The sequence below is a fragment of the Cyrtonyx montezumae genome, unplaced genomic scaffold, assembly GCF_038088225.1.
Source record: "Cyrtonyx montezumae isolate F1298 unplaced genomic scaffold, pur_monq_1.0 scaffold_14, whole genome shotgun sequence".
Lineage (NCBI taxonomy): Eukaryota > Metazoa > Chordata > Aves > Galliformes > Odontophoridae > Cyrtonyx > Cyrtonyx montezumae.
Window position 1 is genome coordinate 10,616,364 of NW_027071870.1, and position 14,138 is coordinate 10,630,501.

Sequence of the window (14,138 nt, forward strand, 5' to 3'; positions counted from 1 at the left end):
TAGTTGGAAAGCAACCCTGTAATCTCAGGTAACACATGATGGTAATTATCCTTCACAGCCGCACTTAGCTGAAAATCCAGCACCATCGGCACAGATAAGGGTGCCCAGCAGAAAGCACACTGCCTCTCTATTCCCTGTTATCTTCACGGTGTCTGTACTTCTGTGTGAGCTTTCTGCTACATAAAAGCAAACAGTCAGGGAGCCGTGCAGAGGAGGGCACCAGCCGGCTTTGCTCCTCTAATCCCATGCTGCATAACCAGAAATTGCAGCCTGCATTCAAAAGCAAAGATGTGATTTTCATCAGAGCAGCCTGCAGTGGGACCCTCACAACTTCACTGAAATACACAAACCAGGAGCGAGCTACGCCTCCAAAAACGCTTTGTTTGGGAGGACCACCAGACTCTTAAAAAATAAAATGTAGCAAAGAGCTCGACGTTACAAGCAACCCAAAGCAATGGCACGCAGATGTTTGCTTTGCAGCAGTCCCTAGGCAGGAGCTGGGCACGGGGCTGTGTGTGTGGTGGGCATTGCTGACCCGCAGCCAGCAGCCCCCAGCTGCTGCCATGGCGTTAATAGGGACTGCCGAGAGCAGCGGGGCTTTTCCCCCGTTAACATCTTATTACGATGAAAGGCAGCGTTTATACCTCCTGGAGTTATTGCTTCCAGGCCGTCTGTAAACACAGGTGAAACCAGATGTGGGCATCTGGATCAGGTTTCCCGGCTTCTCAGCGAGGACCCAATTCATGTGCAAGGAGTGTGGGGATGCTGGGGTGGTGGGCATGGGGCCGCCCTCCCCTATCCACAGTGTGCTGCCGCAGCCGGCAGGCAGTGCATCTGAAATAAGGCTTGCAAGATCGGGGTCAGAAATCAATGAACTCCATCAGCTGGGCCCCAGCAGCTGTCTGAAACAACAGGCTACAGTGGTTGACGGATCCTTGAAGATAGGGAAAATGAATTCAAAATAAGAGCAAAATATGATCAGAGAGCACACTCTCCAGCTGCCAGCCCTACTGGAGAGAAAAACCCAGGAGGAATAACTACATTCAGGTACGCCCCTTAAAAAAGCCACAGCAAGCTCTCCGCGAGAGGATAACACATTTATCTGGTGTGCAGGTTATGCTTGCAATTACCACACAGCTCTTTGAGTTTCAATTGCTCGGTTTTGCAGCTCATAAAACTGAATTATCAGTCTTTGTGTTCTTTCTGAAATAGACCTCCACCCGCCCCTTCGCAGTAATCTTCCCGTGACGTTGACATTGTCCCTCACAACTCAAGTCCACCGTGAGGAATTTGGATTTTCAGCCTCTCCTTCGTTTTCCCTTTCTGGACAGAGCCATAGGAATAGTGCCCCATGGCTCGAGTGGTGCACGTGGGCAGGAGGCAGGCGTGTCCTGGGAGCTGGGCACACAGGAGGGCACCCCGGGGTTCTCGGAGCACAGAGGGGCTGTCTCAGCCTCTCCGTGTGGGCTGGGAACACAGAGCTCAGCACCGTCCCCTGCCAGGGGGGTGGCAGTGAGGAGCACGGGGCTTTCCATCACTGGAAACTTTACTTCAGCTCATCCAGGAGCTGTGCGGAACTAAAACGTGCCACAGGCACTGGCAGAAAGCGGCTGTGACCTGCAGAGCTTTCCCAGTGTATCATTCCCTTCAGAAAGGTGATTGTTTCCTCCTGCCACGGGCCCGTGATACCCAGCAGATGGATGGGTGGCTGCACTTCCCAGCACACTGCACAGGTTACCCATGGGGGAACGCCACAGCCACCTCTGTGTCATTTTTCTGAGGGGAAAATCCCACGCAGTGTGTCAGAGTGGATGTGCAAATGAAGACTTTGTGGTTGATGAGCATAAGAAACAAAAGTAAGGACACCCGTTTCCAGCACGTACCCAATAGTTTCAGCAGGCTCCTAACAGCTACGGGGAAAGGTGTTTGAGGGGATGGAGGCACTGATGTGGCCACTGCCCTGCAGGTACTTGGGGCTCATTGCTGCCTTTGGACATTACAACACGTGCATACAGTTCTGTTCCTCAAAGTGACTATAACAATAGCTCATCAGGATGCATGCAGTAGGTCTCTGATGAGAGGTCAAAGAGAATGCATAACTATGTATAATATAAACAGATTTTTGCAGTCCTGCACCAGCAATCTCCTGTACTGCAAGAACTTCCACTGAGAAGTAAAACTGCTCAGAGGAATAAATATGTTCCATCGAGCCTGACCTGAATAAAAGCCTTCTTTCCTTCTGGCCCTGCATACATGTCCTAGAAACAACCGCTTTCCAAAGCAGTGTTAGGGGTTATTTTTTCTGATGCCAGGAAGAGAAGAAACACAGCCTGGCATTCCTCTTGGCGAAGCAAACATGAGCGTGGCTGTGCAAAATCCTGCACGTTTCCCCAGAAGATGTAGCTAGCAGTTCAGAAAGTCAGAGCACAGCTGAGGAGGAGCACAGACACAGCCTGGCGGGATGGCCGCGGCTCCCACTCCTCCTTGGCGCCGGCTCCAGCAATTACAGTGAGTGGAGATGTGTGATCTCAGGGAACCACCTGCAAAATCCCACACAAAAGTGTTCCCCAGAAACCTTCCGGCCTCGTAAACCTCTCACGGGCCCCCAGAGGCCATAAATTCTGCGGGGGCTCTCATGGCTGTTTCACAATGCTTAATGTTTTCCTTCTGCTCTGCGGTTTCCCCGCCCGCTCTGGGATCTCTGCACCCACCTGGTGCTGGGCCCAGCTCTGCATGCAAGGAGTGCCAGGGGACTCAGCTACACCGAACTGGCTGACATTTGCTGCAGGTAACGTTGACGCCACTTCCTTAGGATTTGATTTATTTTAAATTGAAAGCAAAGAAGTGACCAAGAAAGTGAGTGTTCAAGTTGGGATTTCAATTTCTAATGGCAGTCTTCAAAGGAAGAAGAGGTTCATGAAATCAACTGGACTGAAGAACTCAGTGCAGGACAAGCATGGCGCTTCTGCCAGTAAACAAAAATGCTATTTAAATGTCAGCATCCAGAAAGGATGGAGAGAAAAAATTCCACATGAGATTTTGGAAACAAAACTGACAAAGCAAAAATAACTGATACAGCTAAGAAGATACAGGGACATGGACACCATCAAATGAAAAGAACAACATCTTTCAAAGGAAATTAAACAGGAATGCAGGTGTAAAACTGAGAGTGCCCACATCGACTATGTTCTGTTGCATGGAAACACTGACTATTTTAGCATAAAATTAACATCAGATTTCTTGAGCAAAGCATTTTACGTGGGATAAAAGGTGTTTCCAGTGACAAGCCACTTTTTTCTTGCTGGGACGCTGCTGCAGATTGCAGACAGCCACCCTAGTTTGAACATCATCCCCACAAACACAGCAGGGATGGAAAATGAGACCACATCAGTCTGCCTTGCTTGCTCAGCCTCACCTGGTTTGTCATTTGTTCACTTCTGATTTGTTTTAATTGCTGGAAAGGGTTATTGGAAGGGGGGGAGGGCTATCCAGGAGGGGGATACGGATGGAAAGACAACAAAGAATGCTATTTGCCACAACAAATAAGAAAATCAAGTTGCTGCTAAGTGTTCAAGGCTGTTTTTACACAAGTTTTTCAGTCTTTCTCTTAGAAATCCTTAAAAATACTTCCAGACCTGCTTGTCTTAATTACTTTTTCCAGACCACCTATAAAACATCAACCGACCATCAAGGAAACTGTGCACGAGGGAGAAAAATCTAAAGCAAACGTTGTTATCTTTACAGTTTGTGAGGAAGAAGCTGCCTTGGCCACCCATGGCCAGTCCTTCCTAAATCAGTAATTTCTACTCAGGCTGAGGCACTGCTGCCCTTGGCAAAGACCGGACGAGATTTGGTGTTGTAGAGGCTACAGTAAAGAATATTACAGTACAGGAACGTTCTGCTTTCTGCCCACCCAAGCAGACACCAGGCCTGGGGCACTGTGCTTCACGCCTGTGCAGCACTGCTGCTCCCATGGGATGCTCCACTGTGTGAAATAGCAAACAGGAGGGCAGGGAAAGCTGCCCAGGGGATTTATCACAAGGCAAGGAACCAAGCAGTCTTTACGTTTAATCCCTTGCAGTAGTTTTGCTGGATATAAACACATTTGCATCCCATTTCAGTTACCTTTTATTTGCGTCCATCCTTCTAAAATATCCAGCTCTAAAGACACTTCTGAACGTTTTCAACTCCTCTCCAGCATTTATTGTCCTAATTTGGTGCTCTCTGCAAGCTGCAAGTTGTTTGGTGAGCCCAGACCAATTTACTCCAGTTTGAATTGTTACTGCACGCAGCAGCTGCCCTCTTTCTCAGTAAATAAATGTACTCCTTGATTCCCTTGTCTCGGCTTAGGCTTCTTGACAGAACTTCACCTGTGCTTGGAGGGTAACCCACGAGGAAGAACATCCACTGAACTCCAAAGGAGGCTCTGGGATTTCTTGACCTGTTGTTGGGATCACTGCAACCAGCACAAGGAATGGGACTTCTCCTGTCACGCATGCAATTTTCTCATAGCTAATGAGAGAAGACACACTTGCTCTGCAATTCAAACAAACTCCTGTTTAGCATCAGCTGCTGGCACATACTCACCGGAGAAGAAAACCCCATAACAGCCACAGATGCACCCAGAGGGCACGGCCACCACCTCTACCTTCTCACTGGCCTCGTGCTGCCTGCTGGGATGCTTCCGATAGGGAACATCCATATTGCACTGGCTGAAACAGCTCCAGGTTCAACCAGTCAATTACAGCTCCAGCCACCAGCACAGGCAGCTATGAAAGCCAGGTTAAAGAGGGAAGGTGGCTGCGTTTACCACGCTGCTTTAGATCTCAGAAGCCTGGCATTTAGAAATAAAGTAATCACTTCAATTTGACAGTGAGCTAAGCACTATTTGCTGCGTTGTCTGAAAGCCTTTAGAAGGATTTGGATGCATTTAGAGGTTTATTAGGACACCGATACAGTTTGCCTGCAGACAGCAAGACTGCTGGATGGCTGGGCTGAACTGATACTGATGTGAATGACATCTAACACAAGTATAAGGAGGGGCAGGAAACCTGAAGGGTGGAAAGGTGAATGGCAAGAGGCTTTGTTATAATGCCTTGCTTTTTAAGGCTTCTGACACTGTAAACTGAAAACTCACCTTCTTCACGGGCTTAAATGTGATGGAAGTTGTAGCATCTCTGCTCCATGGGCAAGCACCACTCTCATATGATGTCAGACAGAAGCACTGAAAAGAAAAACTGCATATAGAATTGAGCAACAATTCCAAGTGATAAACTTCATACTTTGCCGCTCCACCAGCGGGAATGTCTCTTCCAAGTCCTCCACAGTGAAAAATTGTTCTCCTTCAGTTCTAAGGGACTTCTTAATTATATTTCAGTGTCATCAGAGTGGCTGAGCAGGAAGCCTAATAGCCTAATCTATCATGAACTTTCTCTGGAAGTTTTCACACACAGACTGCCTGCATTCATCAGAGATTTCTTGCCGATTTCTTTCTAGATGCTTTGTTACACTGTATTTGCAGCTCACGCTATTTTCCTCAGTTTTAAGCGAGGAGAAAATCTCACACCTGCATGAGGTAGGAAACCAAATCAGGGTGATTCCCCATATCTACTAGAAGAAAACCTCACTCAGCTCTGAGTAAACACTACTGCACTTTCTCCCCTTAACTCTTAACTTGTAGATTCATCATGGTGCTCTCCTCAGACATGGCTGCACAAGGGGCACTATTTCTCACAGCTGACAGTGGGAATGTGGTGCCCAGAGCCCCAACACCTGACAGGCTGCTCGGCCTGTGCCTGGAAGATGGGATTCACCCAGATGCTGTGGAGAGAAAGGAAAGGCTGAGCCTAATTGGGCCTGGCTGTAAAAGTCTGATCTCAGTTTTCTCTAGAGATGCGCATTGCAGGAAACACTGCTAGTAAGCCTGGATCCTTTTTAAAAGGATTAATATAATAATGGTCTTAAATAATAAGAAAAAAACAACACTGTGAGGAGATTTACAGGCAGTATTGACAGTATCTGACAGTAAAAGCCATCAAACACTTGTCATTAAATGACACCAATTTCATTATTTGATTGAGAAACATTTCATGAATTAGCAATAATGAAAAGAATGTTCTCACATACAATAAAGATTCAGAACCATTTGTTGAGAACTAATTCAAAACCAGATCCTACCCATGATGCACACAGCAAAAACACTAGACTAAAGCTCAAAGCTCACAGTTGACTACAATAAAGCTACAGGAACAATTTGTTATTGAGTGACAGACAAAACAAGTTCAGTGTGAAAACATCCTCCTGTGCTGCACGTTACACCAGGAGCTTCTCCACGTGAATGCTTCGATGGCAGTTAGAACCAGATGATCTTATCCAACCCAAGCCATCCCGCGATGCCATCAGCAGCTCTCCTCAGGCTGCATCCCCATGCTCCTGGCTGAGCCCGAGCAGCCCCCAGCACAGCCCAGCAAGGCCAGCAACCCCAGCCCCATGCCCACACAGCTCCCCTGGGCTCTGCACCCCTCGCTTTTTCAATCTTTCACCTTACATAAGCACTTCATTTATCAGTGAGAAAAGGGGAAAATCCATTCAGTGCTGAAACAGACTGCCACCTGCACTGCTTCCTAATGTAAGCAAATCCCAGCGGATGGATTCAGCACCAGGCTTTTCTGCTCTACCAATAAATCACTCTCAGAAATATTGTTTAAACTCTACATGGACTGCTAACCAGCAAGAGCAGCACGTTTTTGGGTTTTTTTTTATATATATGAAATTCAAACAATTCAGTAATTAATCCAATTTCCTGGAAGAGCCCAGATGGCCATGGCGTATTTCAGGATCAGATCAACCATAAATATACAGGTAGTATAATAATCATGCTGCCAGCACACTTAGAAGAAAAATAACTAGAGTACACTGCATGCAGTATGGCCCTACAAAGTCCAAAAAAAAAATAAATAAAGGTTCCACAGATCTGATTCTTTATAAGTTTGTGCGTGGTGGCCCAAGTGTGTGTGTAAAGGGACTGGAAATTCTGCTCCTGGAAAACTTCAGACTATGAACCCGTGCAGACATCACTGTTGTCTCCTGCAGTGCTGGCATCCCATCCATTTATCAGGCCAGATGTCTTGCCAGGTAAAAACAAGCCAGAGCTTTGTGTTTAAGGGGATGCAATGAGAGCTCGGTGCTGGGGCTTGCTGCATTCAGGAGTCCAAAAGTAGGCAGGGAGAGCAACACGAACAGCAGCAGGACAAAAAGCACTTCTGCCCTGGGAAACTCCTCCAGCAACAGAGAATAAGAAATCAGTGTGTGTTCAAACAATCTGTACCCCTTCCCTCTTTTGTAGTTCACTGCTATTAATTTTAATTAACTTAATTGAAATGGGCAGAATTCTGTCCCCTTCAAAAACTGCCTTCTCAGAAACTTTGATTAGCTGCACAGAAATATGGCAGATGACTTTAAATGGCACGAAGGTGGATTTATTGGCAGCGGTGTCAGGTTTGCACTTAGCACGGAATTGGCAGATAGCAGAAAATGGCTGGAGAGGATTCAAGATCCAAGGACTGCAAGCTGTAAAAGGATTGATTTGAAAAGCAAAGCATAACATATTTACTTCAGTTAAAATTAATAAAAGCTTTTAACTAAAAACATGAAAAAAACCTAAACTTCCACTGGAAAGCAATTGCACTGCTTCAAAGGTATGGTCAAAGGGATATTTATTGCTTTCCTCCCTCACCATGTCATTTATTGCTTCTAGCAGTAGGAAGGTATATTGATCTCCTCGATCGGGTGTACATTCAGAAGTCAGATTAAACCTGAAGCTGCACAAAATTACTTAGCATACAGGAAATAAAATGCTTCATTTTCACCCTAAATCAACTGTAGAAAAAAACAGTATATTCACTGTGAATGAAAGGCAGGGAACCCAAAGCCCCAAAAAGCACAGAGCTCTCCAAGTAGGAGCCCTTTGTGCAGGTATACAAAGGCCTTGGCCAGGCTCTACAACAGAAAGGATGCGGTTTCATGCCAAAACATGTTCTCACTACTGAAGCATCACCAGCTGAAACCATCACTTTATTTGGTCTTGCAGGGACTTTTTTTTTTTTTATCCTGAGTTCGGTTCTTTCTTCACAAATGTCACAAAATTGCTTGTAGCGGTGCTTAAAATACCAGCTCCCACACTGACACCTCATTAACGCTGGCAGCCCTGCCACTGGGGATGGGCCAGCGGTGCCGCTGACAGAACGCTTTGCTAAGACGCCAAGCAGCCCAGGGCTGCCGCAGTGGGGCTGCCGAGCCTTGCTGCAGCCGCCTCAGCCCCACACAGCCCAGCCTGCCGAGCCTCGCACAGCTCTGCGCCCACAGACGTCAGATATGGCACCGCTGGACTCTGTTGAGTCAGACATTTCAAAACCATGTTCAGCCAGAATGGTTCAGAGGATGCTGAAAAGGCAAGACAACTTTTAAAGGAGAAAAGGGAGAGGAAGGAAGAGACAGGGAGAGGAAAGGAAAAAGGTGCAAAAAGATCAGTCAGTATCTCAGCGTCGCTGCTTTACAGCATCACACCTGAATACAAACTTCTTTGTTAGCAACGGGACATTCTGTCTTTTTCCCATGGCACATAAAACCCTCAAATGATACTTAACTGCTTCTGTTTCTTACAGCTACTGTTAGTTTCTTTTCCCTACTGCTTCTTGTCAGTGATGTATCCGCAGGAAACTGAGTGAGCCACGTTCCTGCACTGCAGGATGCAGCGTTAGATTTCACTTTCTTGGAATAAAGCTGGAAGATGCTCTCCCCACAGTAAACTGACAGGTGGTCATCCAGCAGCCTGCATGCAGCTCACCTAGCTCCAAGTCTGTAACTGAGGCCCCAAAGGGAGGGCCATTCACAGTCAGCTCTGCTGTTTGGATGAGCTTATGGCCCAGGAAGCCAAGGATGCTACAGGCTCACAGACACCTCAAGAGACAGCAGACTCTGCAATCACATAATGGGTATCAATGGGAGAAGAACTCTGGATAAAAGTAACTGTTGGTATCTACACCACTAGCTCTGTCATCCTCAAATTTCATCCACAACAGTGTGCAGAGAAACCCATGCATGGACAGTCTGCTTACGTATCTCCTTCTGAAAGAATTTTCTTTTCTCTGACTTAATTTATTATTATACACGGTAAATTTCTGCAAAATAACTTAAGAACAATAAACACACTTGTCAGCAGCAGAAATTATATTTCATCTCATCATTCCTAGTGCTTACATGCATAAGTCAAAAAAATGTGAAAAAAGAAGCAGAGAAATCTCCTGTTGTACTTGACAGCCCCAGACCTATCAAGTTTTAGAACACTGCTGGCACTGCTACATAAGTAAAATCGTCAAACAAAGCACAAATATAGAGGTATCTCACTGTCATTTTCAGAATTTCTTAAAGGCTTGTCAGTAAGGAGTTAGAAATTCACACCTGTCTGAAAAGTATGCTATTTTTTTCCTCTTAAATTCAGATTTTACTTTGGAACTGCGGAAGGGTCATCCACAAAGTGACACGCTGCAGCCAGCTCTTCGTGCTGCCCTGCCCCACGCCTGCACAGCAAGGTCACCCACACAACGTGATCCACGGATGTGTCTGCCTGCAAGGCGAGAGGAAGTCAGCACACGCCTTCATGAAACTCATCTGCCTGCTTGGGTCCTCTTCTGTCTTAATAACAACAACAAAAAAAGTCAGGACACTTTAAGAAAAAGTGGAGGAAATCGCAAAGTGTGACAGATCAGCTAGCAAACCTCACACTGAAATGAGGACAAACTTTGCCATTCTTTTTAAGCAATCAGAATTTTCTTCATGAGACCAGATTTTTTTTCTGCGTCAGACTCAGCATCAAGGGATTTTCATTTTTTAGAGCCATCAGGAACTTGACAAGTCAACCTACTACAGTGAATAGCGTGTTAATCTTCATGCATAATAACTGCAAACCTACATTGTACAGGTTTGGTAATAATAACTGACATGAGCCGAATTTGAAGTATACATTTCTTTCAAAGACAGATGCGTATGCAGGTGGAAGCGTTGTACAAATATAATATACTACATGGCTGAGCCTAGATAAGCTGGCGATTCTCAAACGTCAGCATCATCTGCACAAAGTTGGGGTTGAAAACTGCTCTCCTAAATACCTGTTCATCCTTCTTATGACACTGATGCTAAGGAGCTCAGTGAATAGCAGATAAAATAGGTATCTAATGAGGTATGACAGGAACTCCGACGGAACGAAAGAGCAGACATCTAAATTCTAATAAATAAATGAAGTAAAAATATTCTGCCATCAACTATGTCAAGTTAGCCAAAGGAAACTGTAGCTCTGCAGCTGGAGAAGGGCAATACTCAGCAAGCCAGAGAAGCAGAGGAACTCATCCAGCTTTGATTATTTATGGTGTGATGATGAAGGAACAATTTTCCATACGAGGAACCGCTTTAAAGTTGAAGAGTGAAGCTGAAACAGAGATTTAACGAAAACTCAGAGGGGAAAAAAACTACAGCTACAAAAACAGTAACATTCGTTTTAACAATTTAAAACTCTAATTGATGTGCAAAACCAGATGTTAGCTTGTCCAACTTGAAGGTAAACAACAAACTGCCCTCATGACAACCAACCTGTGGAACAGCAAACATGCGCTATCTGATGTTCCTGTAGGTTCGGCTCATTTTGTACTTCCACACGCTGTCAAAATGAACACAGATTCAAAACAAGAGCTTTTTTAAAACAAAGAATAGATCTGCATTAAATACAGATGTATTTTAAAAAATCCCAACCCTTCATGATCTACCATAATCCTTACAGCCTGAAATGTAAGAATGCTTTCAGGCTCAGAAAAAAAAGGCTTCTAATTTTTGACATTTATGAGAACCCAAGAAGCAGCTCAGAACTATGCTTTAAAACATGTTTGCAGGCTTTAAATTGCTGAAAGCTGAGCCCCACCGACCTGTTTGCCCTGGACTACAGGAAGGAAAAGAAGTTCAAGAACATAATGAACGTGAAGGATTGTACATGAGAATCTCCAGTCAAAAAATAATAATAATAATCAAGCGGCTCCTGCGTCCCAAACCTGCGCCAGCAGCACAGTAGCCCCTCCTGAACGTGACATGAGAGGGACTCTTTGTAAAAAATAGCACCAAACCACTCATCTGCATCACTGGCTCTGATGCATCATTTAAAAATATATATTTTTGGAACGTATTTTGGAAGGACTACCCAGCCAACACCTGTGCTGTTCCTGCATAGGGGAAAGTCAGTGTCAGCACTGTGCTCATTTCAGTGCACTTCAAACTACACTCAGTACGTTGTATACAATAAGACATGTTTTCCACACAAGTGTAAGAACTGTGCTTTAACAGTAATTCAGCACACAAAGTATTATCCCAAAGCAATGAAACAACCAGCTGTGTGTATTCAGAAGAGATAGCAAGAAAGAAGCTGTAAAAATCCCCAGAGAGTCTTCCACCTTACCAAGCAACAACCCTGCACTTCTACAAGACCTTTCCTTTTTTTCTCAGCTTCAGTCTCGTAGCTGAACACAAGGCACAGCACCATACAAGAAACGACATTCAAAACCACTGGCTCATAAAGCTGCCTTTACTGTTTAAAAACAAAACACATACACAAAATATTCCAACAGCTTCTGGAATTCTTCCCCTTGAAATCCCCAACATTCTTTAGATCTCTTCACTACAATTTCTGCAAAACAGTGAGAGGCCATACAAGGTATTTCAGGAATGATTCCGCCATCACTGTAATCCCTCAATTACAGTTAGACCACAAGAAGAAATGAATGGAGTAGTAGTTCAGAAAAAGTACTGGTGTATTTTGCAGTTTGTCTTCTGATACACTGATGTGTGTTGAACAGCGATATCGTGACTTCACAGCATCACAGAGAATGGCTGGAAAGTGCCTCTGGTTCCATCTGTACAGCAGAGGTGGAAATACAAGTGAAAAAAACCCTCATTTCCTGTATCACAGACTCAGAAGAGGAACAATTCCCCTTTGCAGCTATGTCTGGGCCAACTACACAGGTACAAAAGAGATATACCAAGAATGTGCAAGGCAAGAGTGCTAAAGGTGTTCTCAGCAGTAGTGCTGCTGTCACTGAGGAGCATGGAAAGTGCTTACAGTTCACAGTGAAGCACATGATCTATAGCAGAATGTCAAATTTCCCTGCAGTAACAAACTCAAATTACTATATTTAAAACAACTTTTTGTTTTGTTTTCGTTAAGCAGTCAAACTTTGAGGGTTCCATCTTCACAGGTAGTGACTAGCACCTGTTTTCAATCCAAGGGTTTACAGGCAAAAGTAAACGTAGATTTTTTCAATTTGAAGTCCAAAGTCCCTGCTATTACAAGGACTGAATGTAACACCTAAGAGACTTAGTAACCAAAAAGACTGAAATCCAGAAAACAAGATGTAAAAGGTTTTTTGAAGATAACTATGCTCCAGAGTGCAGGTTGTATGCATGCACCTTCAAATGATCTACAGAACTGCACAGAAATGCAGTTTTAGCATAAAATCTACAAGCACAGTTGGGATTGAAATCACACTTTCAATCTGGTTTGCCATTTCATTCAAGATTGGGATTACTTCTTGTAAACTGATTTATTACTCTGTGTAAAGTGTAATAAACTTGAGCATCTTTCTCATTTTAACTGTTAGCATCAAGGATTTGCTGCTGTGAATTCCTCATGTATGAATACTAGAGACAGTATTTCATAACCAGCCTGCATGTACCCATCCTGAAAGATAATGGATTAATACATGTTTTATTTAACAAAACAAAGGTGAACTAAGATTGTAGCTGGTAACTAGAAAACCCACCGTACTAAGCAAACCTCTGAAGCAAGGCACCTTTGAGTCAGTTCACCAACACAGTACTGCAAAACTGAGCCTCAATATTCACCAAGACCAGAAAGCTCAAAACTCAAAAATTCCCTGTTTGGAGAATAAACTAAAAATTGTCCATAAAATAGAAGAGTCTTCACAGTTATGATGACTTTGCCAATGATTACGAAGATCCTCTTTTCTTCCAAATAACTGCTTGCATAAAATGCAGTTGTATCCAGCTTTAGACCAAAATTCAATTTTTTTGCTCGGTGTACCACAACCTACATTTTGTATCTCCTTGGCTGCTTCATTGCTTCCTGACTGAGTCATTTCACTTTTAGTTAATGTATCAACATTACTTTGATGGTGAAAGTGTATTTGTCTTTTCAGTTTTGGAAAAGTATAAAACTCCTCCTCACTGGCACTGCATTTTGCTAAACGTCTTCTTTCATTACGCTGTTTCCAGAAGTGAGTTGAATGTTTGATCAGTTCTCCCCTAGCTCCTCTATTTCCTTGCAGAGCCCCTTCCTTTACTCTTCCCTGGATCTCTTCTCCATGAGAGCATAATAAGTGAAACTTCATTTCACCAAATGACTGTGCAATGAACTGACACTGACCACATCTGACCTGTAATTTAACTTCTCCTGGATTATGGAATAGGTCTTCAAAATCGCATCTATTTTCCCTGTTAAGAAAAGGAAATAGAAACTATTTCAGAGCCAGCAGTGCACTGAAGAGATGATACTTTCTGTCCATGCAAGATCCAAGAAGAGATGACATCTATGAAACAATCTTTCAATTAAAACCAGGCATTGTTACTACAGTATCCAACATATTAGGAGCAGCTAAATAACTCAATAAAATACCGAAAAGGCTGAGTGTCTTCATAATAGCAAAATAATCTCAGTAAAAATAATCTTCTAATGCCACTAACCTTTAAATAAGAGGTGAATAACATTTATTTACTTTTTCTTTTTAAGTTCTTGATTTGGTGAAGTCAATTCAAACAGTTCTAGCTCTGTACTAGAAAAGTGCAGATGAGCATTTCCAGTAGCTGACTACCAACAGCAACCATCCTGTTTGTACCTATCTGATTTGAAGGCCAAAACCACAGGTCCCACCTCTCACTTTGAGCTGGAAGCAGTGAAACTTCAAAGCTTCTTTTTTCTAAAAGTTTGTAAGAGCATTAAAAAGGTAAGTTACCACTGGACAGCCCCTCTCACTAATTTAGGACAGCTCTGCAGTAGAAAGGAAACATTCATGTACGAGTTAACA

General features: G+C 43.9%; 1 protein-coding gene across 2 annotated transcripts in view; it reads right to left on the minus strand.

Moving 5' to 3' along the window:
• Positions 1–12,374: 12,374 nt before the first annotated feature.
• The window catches only part of ZNF438 (zinc finger protein 438), a 40,559-nt gene continuing 38,795 nt past the window's right edge, over positions 12,375–14,138 (minus strand). For both annotated transcript variants that reach the window (XM_065731452.1, XM_065731451.1), the window contains one exon: positions 12,375–13,548. In XM_065731452.1, the coding sequence (XP_065587524.1) occupies positions 12,954–13,548 (595 nt within the window). In that variant the 3' untranslated portion in view covers positions 12,375–12,953. The remainder of the gene's footprint in view (positions 13,549–14,138) is intronic.